The sequence below is a fragment of the Amblyraja radiata genome, chromosome 2, assembly GCF_010909765.2.
Source record: "Amblyraja radiata isolate CabotCenter1 chromosome 2, sAmbRad1.1.pri, whole genome shotgun sequence".
NCBI lineage: Eukaryota > Metazoa > Chordata > Chondrichthyes > Rajiformes > Rajidae > Amblyraja > Amblyraja radiata.
The window spans coordinates 59,617,066-59,631,072 of NC_045957.1; the positions used below are offsets into that span (position 1 = coordinate 59,617,066).

The following is a 14,007-nucleotide window of genomic DNA, read 5'->3' on the forward strand; positions in this document are numbered from 1 at the left end:
TATATTATAGGAAGTGTTTACTTCATAATTTCTGTATACACTTAAATTCTGTATACACATAACTTTATAATAAACGTCAAAAGAAGATGTGTTAAGGTTTCCTGGGCGTTAAGAAGGCGAGCAGGATTCCCTTACTAGTGCCAAGAAGAACATTTGATGTTGCAAACCTCCCATTGAGAAACCAGAGGCCATTAAATTGTAAGATGGCTCATTGTTTCCTCTCTCTCTGGATTATTAGGTTTCTCTTTTATGTTTGTCTTTTTCTGCCTCACTAGTAGTATATAGGCAATAAATTAATATAAAGAAATGAGGTAATAGAAATACATTGATTCACACACAACTTTGAGAAAAATGAATACCAATTACCTAACACATTGTGATTGAATTAATAAATTGTTCACTATTTGTGCAATATGACATGTACTTCATCTGAACCTGGCAAAACAAGGGAGACAGATATATAGACCATCTGTTCATTTGAGAAAGGTCCAACTGTATGCTGAAATCATCATAGCAATTTAACAAAATTGTTTGCTATAAACAAACATACCCTGTTTAGTTTTATGATAGCCACATGCGGGGAATCTGGTGGTGTAGGCTGCAATAGTTCAGGCCTGAACGAAGCATTTGCAATTTGCATGCATTCTTCCAGTGTCTTCATAAAGGTATTGCATGTAGATCTTAGAACTGTTGCCATGTCGATCTTCAAAAAGAATGCAATTAACAGAAATAAAAAGTACAACGTTACAGAGTTTTGTAATAGATGGCCCAGATATTGAAGGAGGGATTGACATGGATGACAAACTGTTGGGTTAGCAGGCCAGATGTGTCTACCAACCATGATTAATGATATTATAGGATTTCTTCTCATGTCAAAAACAGAACTGCAGAAAAATCATATAAAGCATTCAGCTTCCTTGCCTCTTCAATCAATGTCAATCCCCCTAGAAAATCATATCATATCAAATAATAGCACGTACATCAGTTTAGATGGACGATATTTTCATAGTTAGAGTCTGCATGCATTCAGCGCACCACATCCATGTTGATTCGTGGACCCTCGTCTGTATTAATCCCACCTTCCATCACTTAGCCGACAGTCTACTTTGCCCACTTTAGTCATATGCTCATCCAGGCACTTCTTATATGCTATCAGTGTCTCAGCTCCCACCACTCTATCAGGCAGTGTATTCCAGGAGCTCACCACTCTCTGGATAGAAAAGGCCCCCCTCATATCTCTTCAACATTATCAGGCAGGGGAACTGATAAACCACAATCCTGACATTTTACAGTAACTAATGAAACAAGATGTGATATTGTTTTGATAAAATTCACAGAGTAGCCATTCAGTGACCTTGCAGCACATTTACCAGGCAAACTAAGTGGACCAGAAAATTCGACCTAAAGAAAAATTCTAATAGACTATTAATTCCAAAACCATTCGGAAAAGGCATCAAACTAATAAAACAGACACTATTCTCAAATAAAGTTTGGCCTGTGCCTCAATCGGGCCCACATAGAAATAGGAGCAAGAGGCTACCTGGCTCTTCAGTCCTACTCTGCCATTCGTCAAGGTCGTGGCTAATTTACCAGCATAGCATTATCTCGTAGCACTTATTGATGAATGTTTTGAATGAACATTACTGAAGCTCCAGCCATCCAGGGTAGAAAATCCCAAAGGTTCACGAAACTGTAAATGAAGACATTTCTCCTAATTTCAGTCTTAAACAGCTTACTCCTTATTCTGAAACCATGTCCTGTTGAGTTTTTTCAGAATCTTCACTCATTCCTCCAAAGTCTGGAGAATACAGTTCCAATCTATTCAGTCCAGTGAATCTTCACTGCAGCTCCTCTATGGAGTTACAGCAAGCACACCCATTTTTAAATAAAACTAATGCTTTTTGTTTATTACATGTCATACACATTAGTGATTTGGATGAGAATATAGGTGATATGATTAGTTAATTTGCAGATTAAACCAAAATTGTTGGTATTGTGGATGATGAAGAAGGCCCCCTACGTTCACAACAGGATTAGACCCACTGGGAAAGTGGACAAGGGAATTATAGATGGAATTTAACTAAGACAAGTGCAGAATTATGCAATTTTGAGAAGTTGAACCTTGGCAAGGCAAACATGGATGAGTGGACCCTACAGAGTGTTGTTGAACAAAGAGATATTGGGGTACAAGTATATCGTTCCTGAAAACAGGCAGGGAACACAAGCAGACAGGGTGGTGAGGAAGGCCCATGTAGTGCTCGCCTTCATCAGCCAAGGCATTGAATACAAGAGTTAGGAAGTCATAACAGGTTACAAAAATGTACATTTTTCAAGTTGCACTCTGCTGTTCTAGGTTGCACAACATAACAAGGACATGATTAAGTTAGAGAGGATCTAGAAAAGGGTGAAAGATGTTTTCTAGATTGGAGAAATTGAATTACAAGGAGAAATTGGATATGGTAGGTCTTCTTTTCTTGGAACAAAGAAGGGTGAGAGGCAAAATGAGAGAGGCATATTTAGCTTTGAGAATCACAGCTATAAACATAGCCAATGTCTGTTTCCCCATGGTAGGATTGTCTAAAACTAGAGGGAATAGGATTACATTGAAAGAAAGTTTAAATGGAATCTGAGGGGTAAATGTTTCCATACAAAGAGTTGCTGGTATCTGGAATGAGCTGTCAGATGACATAATGGAGAGAGGAATAATAAACATGTACTATCTATCTGGACAGGTACTTGAATGAGCTAGGATGAAACTATGAAGTCTGACGTCAAAAAGTGTTCAATTCATTTACTTTTTTTAATTCCATATTACGTCTACTTCATCAGCGTCATTTTTTAGCGGTCTTTGTATATCTAAAGAAACTGTTGGTATTCTCTTTGATATTATTGTCCAGCTTACCTTCATGTTTTATCTTTTTTCCCCTTATTGCCTTTATTATTGGGAATTTCCATAATATCACATGATCAGGAATTGCCCTTTGTAACAAAGTGTCCAGCACTATGATAAAATGTTTATTTCCCCTCAAAGTTGGATGTTATTTCTCAGTAGTTGGAACATAGCGAAGCAAAACAATGTTTTTCATTGCCGGATAAAAGGTAAATATATGAATCCTGGTCATTGAAACCTCAAGGTCAATATCACATGCCAGAAAATCAAAGCATCAATGGTCTCTTTCATGTCTGAAATGCAAACTCAAGTAACTTAGCTTTCATTGTCCATTGTGTGGAAATCCAAACTGTCCTATTCATTAAGCTCTGCCTATTGTCATGGCCTCTTTTTTCCCCCAAAGAGGTTTTGGTGTAACTGTAGCTCACATTTCTGTGCACTTTTAGACTGCCCCTCAGTGATAGGACCCAACCCAGTTGATGTGTCCATCTTTAAATAAATTTAAATGTACCTCCAATAGGAGTATGAGGTGCCATGTAAATGCGTTCTTTGCTGCAGATAAACACTTATCATTTTTGTTTGTTGTTGGAAAGTAAAAGTCTATTTCAGTATTTAATGTTCACTCCCTCACCCCTCCACTCAGTTTCCCTCTGCTCACCCATCTCCCTCTCTCAATCCCCTCCTTCAACCTTCACCTCTGTACTTCCTCCTTCTACCTCAAACCCCCTCCCTCTACCACAACCTTCAGGATCTCCCCCCCCCCCCCCCCCATCCTTCACTGGCCCTGAAAATACACCAAATCCATCACCACTCCTGCGCCATCTGTCGATTCTCTCTTGCCCTCAACAGCACATGAAGGGACATGGACAACAGCAGTTCAGTAGCACTTGGTAGCTTGGGCTTAACTACAGTTTGTATCAGCAAGTCATTGGCTAAAGCCCTGCTAGCCAGGCGACACAGCAACAAATTATCAATTTCTCTTGGACAAAAGGTTTTACTTTCTAATTAGAAATGATGACAAGATAAATGTGTTTATATAACTACGAATTGTATTCACAGGATTGTTGAGACAAAGACTATGTTAATGTTCAGACATTCTCCTACTCCTCCATATACTGCTGACATGATAGTGCAACACATTGAGCTATCAAATGAACGTTAAAATGCCTTCCTGAGAAGCAGAAATAAAAGATTAGACAGCATTATTCAATTAAAAATAAATAATCTGCAGCAAATTGTACAAATTAATCTTTTCACAAAAAGGATGAATTGACATTTACATAAAATGGCTGCTACATTTCTCCAATATACAATGGGTATTATACTTGAAAATATTCCCTGGTTGTGAAACATTTTGGCATATTCCATTAATGTTAAAAATGGCAAATAACAGAAAGTTGATACATTCTTAACACCAAATTAGATGGAAAGTAATGTGGGTGGGGGTGGTGTGAACGTAAGAGAGTTCAACACTATTATCTGCGTGAAAGGAGGGAAATGGATTATGTGCAGATAAGTTGATCTGGCCATCATGTTTGGCATAGGCATTTTGGGTTGAAGGGCCTGTTCCTGTGCTGTACTGTTTTATGTTCTTGATGATCGCAAATAGGAGGACCTTCTGTAAATTCTGCCCATTTCCATCGTCTATGATAAACAGTGGCCTTTCTTGGAAGGTCAAAATAACTAGTGGCTTCATATTAAAATAAAATGCAGTTAATCAAGTTCTCCTACTATATTCTCTCCTAGACAGTTTGTCCAGGTGATGAATTGATATTAAAGACTTTTCCTTTAGTGATTTTCTGGAAAATTGTCAAGGCTGAACATGACTTTATCCTCCATCACTGGTGGAGCACTTTGTAGAAATGGATTAAAGAGTACGAAGCACATCTAAAGAGATGTAAACAATATAATGGGACACCGTAAACATATACCTCAAAATTAGTGGAGCCAGGCTGATCAAATTGTGTGCTCTCTTTGAGGTTATTTACTTGGTGGAGAAGAAGATCACAAAACAATCTCAGTTCGGACACCTTCTGTTTCAGGCATTCTGTGTTTTCGTTGATTTCTTTAAGAGAAGGAAAAAATGTTGCTTTCCACACAACTTTCCACAAAACACTCAAAATAAACGCTCATTTCAAACAGAATACATAAGCCAAATGTAAAGTAGATTACAGAGAATGTTACAAAAAACACAATTTAGCTTCAAATATTGAATAGTTCAGTTCCGAGGTACACCATGGAAACAGGTCCTTTGGCCCACCGAGTCCGCACCAACCACAATCACCCGTACACTAGTTCTAATGTAGACATTAGGGACAATTTACAGAAGCTAATTAACCTAAAAAGCTGCACGTGTTTGGACCATGGGAGGAAACCGGAGCTCCCAGAGAAACAGGAGAATGTACAAACTCCATATAAAAGCGGCAAATGTTAGGAATGAATCCAGGTCTCTGGTGCTGTAAAGCACCAACACTACCACTGCACCACTGTCCCACCCTACGTAAGGGAACTTTCACACCTCTAGTCCTGATGAAGTGTCACTGACCTAAAACATCCATCCTATTACATCCACTCTATGTAGGCTTTTCACTATTCGGTAGGTTTCAATGAGATCAACATTGACAAGTTGGGCCAAAAGGCCTGTTTCCATGGTGTATAACTCAATGACGATATAACTCTCCAATCCAACTAATTGTGGGAATACATTTTTTATATACATAGGATTGCAGTGGCTCAAAAAATGCCTCACAGTCAACTTCACAAGAACAACAAGATGGAGCTCTGTGCTGGACATCTGATCAGCAAGGATCAAAGGAGTATTTGAGAGGAAGCAGGTCTTATACATTATGTATAAGAAGTAACTGCAGATGACAGGTTAAACCAAATATAGATACAAAAAGCTGGAGTAACTCAGCGGGACAGACAGCATCTCTGGAGAGAAGGAAGGGATGATGTTTCAGCTCGAGACCCTCCTTCAGACTGGTTAGGGATAAGAGAAACGAGAGATATAGACAGTGATGTGGAGAGATATAGGACAATGAATGAAAGATATGCAAAAAAGTAACGATGATAAAGGAACCAGGCCATTGTAAGCTGTTTGTGGGGTGAAACTGAGAAGCTAGTGTGACTTGGGTGGGGGAGTGATAGAGAGATAGGGAATCAATTGCCTGAAGTAAGAGAAATCAATATTCATACCACTGGGCTGTAAGCTGCCCAAGCGAAATATGAGATGCTGCTCCTACAATTTGTGTTTAGCCTCACTCTGACAATGGAGGAGACCAAGGACAGAAAGGTCAGTGTAGGAATGAGAAGGAGAATTAAAGTGTCCAGCAACCAGGAGATCAGGTTGGTTCATGTGGGCTGAGTGAAGGGAAGGTACCTGGGATGGGGGTGGGAAGGGTGGGAAGGGATGAATCAACCAGCGAGTTGCAGAGGGAACGATCTCCGCGGAAGGCGGAAAGGGGGGAGATGGGAAAATGTGGCTAGTGGTGGGATCCCGTTGGAGGATTATTGAGGATTATTTGTTGCATGCAACGGTTGATGGGGTAGAAGGTAAGGACTATGGGGACTAGGACTTATGCATTACCTTGCACTTCATATCGGAGAACACTTCATTGAAAATTGCTTTGATACAAAGTATCCTTGTAATATTTTTACAATGTTAATACTGTTATCTTAAAAATGAAGAGATAAACATACCTTTCTCTTTCCTGGTCCTGCTATCTGTTAGGCACGCCTTGGATGACCCCAAGGCAACCAGCCATCTCTGCCTTTCAGCAACATTCTCTGCCTTCAGATAAAAGTGTTGCTCTCCTGGTATTATCAACTCGACTCTTGTACTGTCACCAGAATGCACTGAAAGCAAAAGGTAATGATGATTATTGTTCCTCCACACAAGGAGCTGGGGCAAAAAAAATGTTGACAGATATATAATCGCAATGCTCACCAGCGGAAGAAATAATTAAACAGTGTATTGTTTTCAAAAAAACATATCAGAGAAAACTCAAAAACATTTACTTCAAGTTACTTTTTACATATACTTCTACAAAGTAAATGCATGCATGTATTCAAAAAGGTTTTCTTTTGGAAAGAAAAAAACAGACAAGCGATTTAGTCAGCAGATGGAGGGAATGTCTCATCTTACCCACATTTCCCAACAATGGTAAGCTGTTCAAGTTCTCCACTCTCTCACCTACTTGCTAAGTCCACAATCATCGTAACTGTATTGCCCATGAAATATTTCTTTGCAAGAATCGTCATCAGCCTTACACAAAAGCAGGACTTCAGCAATCAAACCCCATCATGTGGCAGGACAGTCCCACCCAAAAACATGCTGAAGAAATGTGGAGTAAAGAACTGCAGATGCTGGTTTAAATCGAAGGTAGATACAAAACGCTGGAGTAACTCTGCGGGACAGGCAGCATCTCTGGAGAAGGAATGGGTGACGTTTCGGGTCGAGACCCTTCATCAGACCCGAAATGTCACCCATTCCTTCTCTCCAGAGATGCTGCCTGTCCTGCTGAGTTACTCCAGCATTTTGTGTCTACATGCTGAAGAAATATGTTTGGCAGCTGGGTGTCCAGCAGTCCAAACTATTAAATATGTCTGAATGTCTCTGACATTCACAAGCATGTCAAAACCATTATATTTATTATGTAATTGTAATTTTCTAAATAATAAAAGTTAAAGCTCTTCAACAGTTAAATAAATATTGACATTTTCTGAAATTTATATTGAACTCTCCAACTTTAAAAAAATAACCTTTCTTTCCATCAATACAAGAACCACTTCTGGCTGCTGTTTTTTCTGTGTAGTTTGGCCTGCTGGGCATGTCATAACTTCATGTTCATAAATCATAGGAGCAGAATTAGGCCATTAAGCCCATCAAGTCTACCCCATCATTCAATCATGAGTGATCTATCTTTCCTTTTCAACCCCATTCTCGTGTCTTCTCCCCATAATCCTAGACACCCCTACTAATCAAGAATCAGTCTTAGAAATACCTGATGATGGTCTCCACAGCCATCTGAGGCAATGAATTCCAGCGATTTACCACCCTCTGACAAAACTAATTCCTCCTCATCGTCTTTCTAAAGGTACATTCTATTATTCTGAGGATGTGCCCCATGGTCCTAGACTCTTCCACTAGTGGAAATATCCTCATTACAACAAGCTGACCATTACCATGTGGAACTAAATGGAAGTCTGATAGGGCAGATCAAAATAGCTTAATAATTGCAGTAATCACCACATTTTACTTCTTGTTTTGTGTAATGTGCTAATAACTTAGATCATTAAGCAATTTTGACCGTTTTAGTTCTACAGATTCATTGGTGCCTTCTCACCGATCGAAAGATAACTTGCATCTCTTTTCACAATTTCTCATGAAGATTCAAGATACATTTATTTGTCACATTACCAATCGGTACAGTTGAAATGTGTGGTCGCCACACAGCCATACAAATAATAAAGAGCACAAAACACGATAGTCTTTAACACAGATATCCCCACACAGCGGGATCAAAGTTTCCCACTGTGAGGGAAGGCTCCAAAATTCAGTCATCCTCCTCTGTTGTCCTCCCGTAATGGAGGGGCTCCGAGCCCCCCACTGTCGCCGCTACGGGCAGACTGATTTTCAGGCCCGCTCGCCGGGGTGATGGAAGTCCGACGTCAGGACTGGAGCATCCTCAGCGGCTTGGACATCCGAATCGGCCTCCTCCTATCGGAATCCGCGGCTTTCAAAGTCCACAGGCTGCGCTGGTCGGAGATTCAACGCTGGCGGCCCGCGGCAAAGGGCCCCAGGATTACGCAATGTTGAAGTCAGCAACAGACGCGCTGGAAGCTCTACGAACCACGTCTCCGATGTTAAAGCAGCAGGCCCAGCACTGCGGAGCTTCAACGGCGATCCAGGTAAGCAATCGCCCGCTCTGCGATGAATCCAGCGCTGCACCGCCGCTGCTGAAGCTCTGGTCCAGGTCCCCGGCAGGAAAGGCCTCTCCAATCCAGATGGTAGGCCCCGAGGAGGGGGGCGAGGACGCGACTCGGAAAATAGTCGTGTCCTGGCCAGGAAGTGACTGGGAAACGGTTTCCCCCTTACCCTGCCCCCCTCCCCCACATAGAAAAGCTAAAGAAATCTCCCAAACAAACTTTTAAAACTGACTAAAAATTGAATAAAAGACAGAAAAACAGGCAGACTGTAGGCAGAGACTGCCATCAATGCGGCGCTCCTAGTTGGTAAGTGTCAGGTGATGACCATGTCAAGCCCCCTATCCTTGACATTCAATGCCTTTGCCATCAACACTCCTCCACATCAACATTCTTGTAGTCATCATTGACAAAAACTCAACTGGACCACAGATATAAATAGAGACGGTGGTGAAGAAGACTATTGGCATGCTTGCCCTGATCAGTCAGGGTATTGAGTACAGGGGTTGTGACAAGACATTGATAAGGCCACATTTGGAGTACTGTTTACCAGTCTAGTTGCTCTGCTATAAAAAGAACATCATTAATCTGGAATGCAAAATAAGATTTACAACGATATTAGCAGGTCTGGAAAGTTTAAGTTAGGAGCTGCTGGAGAGGCTAGGACTTTTTCCTTGGAGTATAGGAGGCAGATGCGTGGTCCTTTAAAGGTTTACAAAATAACGAGGGTCGTGGATAAGGTTAATAACCACATGATAGGAGAGTCGAAAGCTACCAAGGGTTAATGAACTTTCTCCACACAGATGACAGTGCGTTTATGGAACAAGCTGGCAGAGGATGTGGTCGGGTTGACAGAATTGTGACTTTTAAAATAGACTTGGATAGGAAAGGGTTGTAGGGATATGGGCAAGTCGGACTATTTTGGTTAGGCATTTTGGTCAGCATGGACAATTTTGACCTAAAAGCCCATTTCCATTCTGTATAACACAATGACTCTATAACTCCCCAATCCAACTAATTGTGGGGAAAATATATATATTTTTATATACATAGGATTGCAGTGGCTCAAAATATGGCTCAACACTAACTTCACAAGAACAACGAGATAGAAAATAACCTCAGGCTCATCCCCCCCACCAGAACATTCTTGAATATATATTATTATGAACATATACCTGATGTTGCCCGGAGAGTATCAAGCTTCTAGTATTTCTGGAATTGCATTCATGTACAAAGTGTAACTAGATATGAACATTTCACACATCCTTTGCTTAAAAGTTGTACAAGGATGGCTCTACATGTGTATGAAATACTGAATATATTCTGAATGGCATTTCAAGGGATTCGTCCCACAAAACAAAATTCTGTCAAATATTTTAAGCTTAATTACTAAAGGCTTATGCAATGTTACCAAGAATACTTTTAAAGATCATAGTCTAAAGCTGTTGAAAGCCCATAAACCCGAATCAGAAAGCTCAAACTCATTTTAGGTAAACGTTTAGCTAATTAGCTAATTCAAACTAATTGAATGGTATAGAACATTAGATCCAAGCCACACTTGCTTCTTTCCCTTTTATTCGTTTTGGTGAGGAGTAGAAGAAATTAATTGAACTATTTGTCTCAATGCATGTAAACAGCTTTATCTCCATTTGCAGGCAGAAAGCTATTTAATAATTTTGCTCATAATATATACATTTAATTTTCATTGGATATGCTCATTATTCCAAATAAACATTACATTTGAAGATATTAAGATCAACATGCATCTCACCTTGTATTTCACACACTGCCATCTTAATGCAGCCTTTGCAGCCTTTCCACGTGTCCTCTTGAGAATCATAATAGGACAAGATTCCACCAGCAAGAACAAACCATCGTGGCTGCCATCCTGTGCACAAATGTTTGGAGCAAAATATTAAGTCGATAACATAAACACATGATTACAAAGGTAAATTCTGACTGTTTAGCCAATAATGCCATGGACCCTTTTACAATTAAAAAAAAGAGAGAGAGAGAGAGAGAGAGAAAGAGAGAGAGGGGGATGCATGGGTTAAATGAAGTTAGAGAAATCAATATTCATACCACTGGGTTGTAAGCTGCCCAAGCGAAATACGAGGTGCTGTTCCTCCAATTTGCATTTGGCCTCACTATGACAATAGAAGAGGCCCAGGACAGAATGGTCAGTGTGGGAACGGGAAAGCGAATTAAGGCATTTGGCAACCGGGAGATCAGGTAGGCCCAGGTAGACTGAGGTGTTCAGCGAAACGATTGCCTAGTTTGGGTCTCGCTGATGTATAAGAGCCCACACCTGCTGACTTACTCCAGTATTTTGTGTCCTTTTGAGAATTCTCGTGGGCAGAAATAGAGGAAAACAAAGACCAAGCCCACAGGAGGTCAGGGTTGAGAAGGGCAAAGACATTACAGAATTTGAAGACAAGAATAAGAATTTGAAAATCAAGGCTCTGTCAAAATGAAATTGTGGGTAATATTCAGCTGTTAACCGTCTACTTTGGATCAGTTAATTTCGGATTTCAATCCATTGAAACAATAACACGCTACTTTCAGAATACAAGCAAGTTCTGTTATCTTGTTTACTTGAAGACTATCACATTCAACAAAGATTCAGATTCAACTTTAATTGTCATTGTCAGTGTACAGTACAGAGACAACGAAATGCAGTGGCATCTTAATGAGGTTGGCAAGACCAGCATATAGATTTCACAAAGCTACTGGGTGAGAGGAAAGGGTCCCAAGGGACTATTTCAAGAGAAGTGGAGCTATGTTTGGCTATTAAGGACTTTGGGATATCATGAAAGGGAAATTAAAGATGTTGTACAAATGCAAGTCTTTCTTTATTTTACAATTAAATCACATGGAGTTCAACAATCAGTCAGCTGGAGGAACTCAGCCAGTCGGACAGCATCTCTGGAGGGAGATGGATAATTCACATTTCAGGTTAGGACCTGTCACCTGGACTGCAAGGACAGAGGGGATATAGCCAGTGTAATGAGGCAAGGGTCAATGAGAAGCAACAGGCAAACTGAAGTAACAAGGAACAGCAGATGCAGGTCAATTTAGGTTAGAAAAGGTTGATTGATGGATGCAGGTGGGGGAAGGGAGGGAAGGACATAGCAACAGGGGGTGTGGTGATTGGTGAAGACAGATACAGATGATGGAATCTGATAGGAAAGGAGGGTGAAAGTTGGAACCAAATAAGGGCGATACAGTGGGCAGATGGAAACAGACCAAATGGAAGGACGAATGCATGTGTGATTGACAGATGGAATAGGTAGGGCAGGGGTAAGAGGTAGGGGGAAGGATTGAAGAGATGATTCATATGAGAGGGCCCGGAGAGATCAAAAGGGGAAAGAAAGGGTCAGCAGGTTACCTGAAATTGATACTTAAAGTGAAAATACAGTTATGTAAAACCTTAATGTAAAAACAAATCAGTGCTTCCTTTCGGCCACCTTACGGGGTCACAAGAAACTTTTTGCTGGATCACAAGAAACCACAGATGCTGGAATCTTGAGCAAAACATAAGGTGATGGAGGAACTCAGTGGGTCAGGCAGCATCTGTGGAGGGAATAGACAGATGGCAGGGAACTTTTTGGGCCAACTACAGCTGATTGTTTAAAAAAATGATGGCCTTCGACCTAGATTTGAATGTAGTTGCTGGAAATGAAATTGCATATGCACAAAACTGCACAGAATCCTCTCTTGACAAGCAACATTGCCAGAATTGGATAGTGTTCAACTATTCAAACTAGTAGATAGACACAAAAAGCTGGAGTAACTCCGTGGGACAGGCAGCATCTCTGGAGAGACCCTTCGTCAGACTGGTAGTTGCACACAAATAAATGCAGGTGAAAAATGAAGGTGAAAATCTATATATTTTATTTAAATTATCAATTATCTAAATTTAGGAAGCAGTTTCATCCATTAAATATTTCATCCATTAAATAAAACATCTTAACCAGCCCATAAGAGGATGCTTTCCAGAATCATTCAAATGACCAAGCCACAAGAAACTGCAGATGCTGGTTTGCATAAAAAAGTACAAAGTTACTTCAGCACTTTGTGTCTTGAAGTATGAGTGTTTGGTTCTGAAATGTAAAGGACCGAGTTAAATAGGATTTGTTTTGACGAATTGACGAAAATGAACTACAACATTTTCAGGAAACAGGAAATAAAGACGAGATCTTCTTCTTCTTATCGAGTCCACACACAAGATTAGAAGTTGTTCAGCCAGAGCTGAACACACTTCTCGGCATCTGTACAATGGTGTCTGTCTTGCGCTTCTTGTGCTCCTTGTGCGTGGTGGTGGAAAGATTGGTTGAAACAGGGCCGCGACGTGAACGCTCCTTCCTTGACCTCCAAAGACGAGATAAACATCGCAATTAAATGTACCTTCAACAATTTATATTGCCGAATTAAATCCCCAACAGTGACATATTTACTTTTCGCCGACTGATCCAGATACGTCACCGTGGAGGTCAAAGGCTGTTTTTGTTTTATGTAGCAGTCTATTTGTATCTCATTGAAACACTAAGTACATAATGGTTGGGCTTTCAAGAACATCAAATTCAAATTACATAATCGCACAATTTTAAGTTATTGCTTCAATGGGCCTGCCACTTAACTGTCTCCACTGTGTATTATTTGAAAGGCCCAGCAATCGGACAAGCAAATTATCCCTTGAGTGCAAGAATGCAATAATTTACAGTACATAAAATGACATGACAGGAGCGCTGGCCTCCAACCATTGAAAGATGAAATCACGTCGCACGTTTGAAATGAAACAGTAAGTTACCACTGAGATAATTGGTCCATTTATAAAGCATCCCTTCCATGATCACTGCATACAATCCCTGCCATTCATCGCATCGCATCCCAGCTCAGTGCAGTGCAGCTCAGTCTAGCTCAGGTTCCACTTCAGCCAAATGTAACAATTCACACGCCGGGCGGAATCAGAAGCAAGAAGCGCGTGACGCACACTGATTGACGGGCCGAGCAGCCATTCGGCAAAGGGAACAACGTCCAGCAGCGCGCGTCCGTTCCCGTGCGCAGCCAATGAGAGAGCGGCGGACAGAGGAGGGGTAAATCTGCATCTCAAGGCCCGCCCTCCGGTTACAAGAACCAATCGGCGTTCACGCTGGGGAGACGTTCGCCACATCGGCGTGTTTGTTGCGTCA

General features: G+C 40.8%; 1 protein-coding gene across 1 annotated transcript in view; it reads right to left on the reverse strand.

Annotated features, from left to right (window-relative positions):
- The window catches only part of plekha8 (pleckstrin homology domain containing A8), a 34,818-nt gene extending 21,034 nt beyond the window's left edge, over positions 1-13,784 (reverse strand). Inside the window, exons 1-5 of the mRNA XM_033047328.1 lie at positions 13,626-13,784; positions 10,587-10,703; positions 6,590-6,745; positions 4,822-4,955; positions 551-703 (exon numbers count right to left, since the gene is read on the reverse strand). Of these exons, the coding sequence (XP_032903219.1) occupies positions 551-703; positions 4,822-4,955; positions 6,590-6,745; positions 10,587-10,703; positions 13,626-13,704 (639 nt within the window). The 5' untranslated portion in view covers positions 13,705-13,784. The remainder of the gene's footprint in view (positions 1-550; positions 704-4,821; positions 4,956-6,589; positions 6,746-10,586; positions 10,704-13,625) is intronic.
- Between the last annotated feature and the right edge of the window lie 223 nt (positions 13,785-14,007).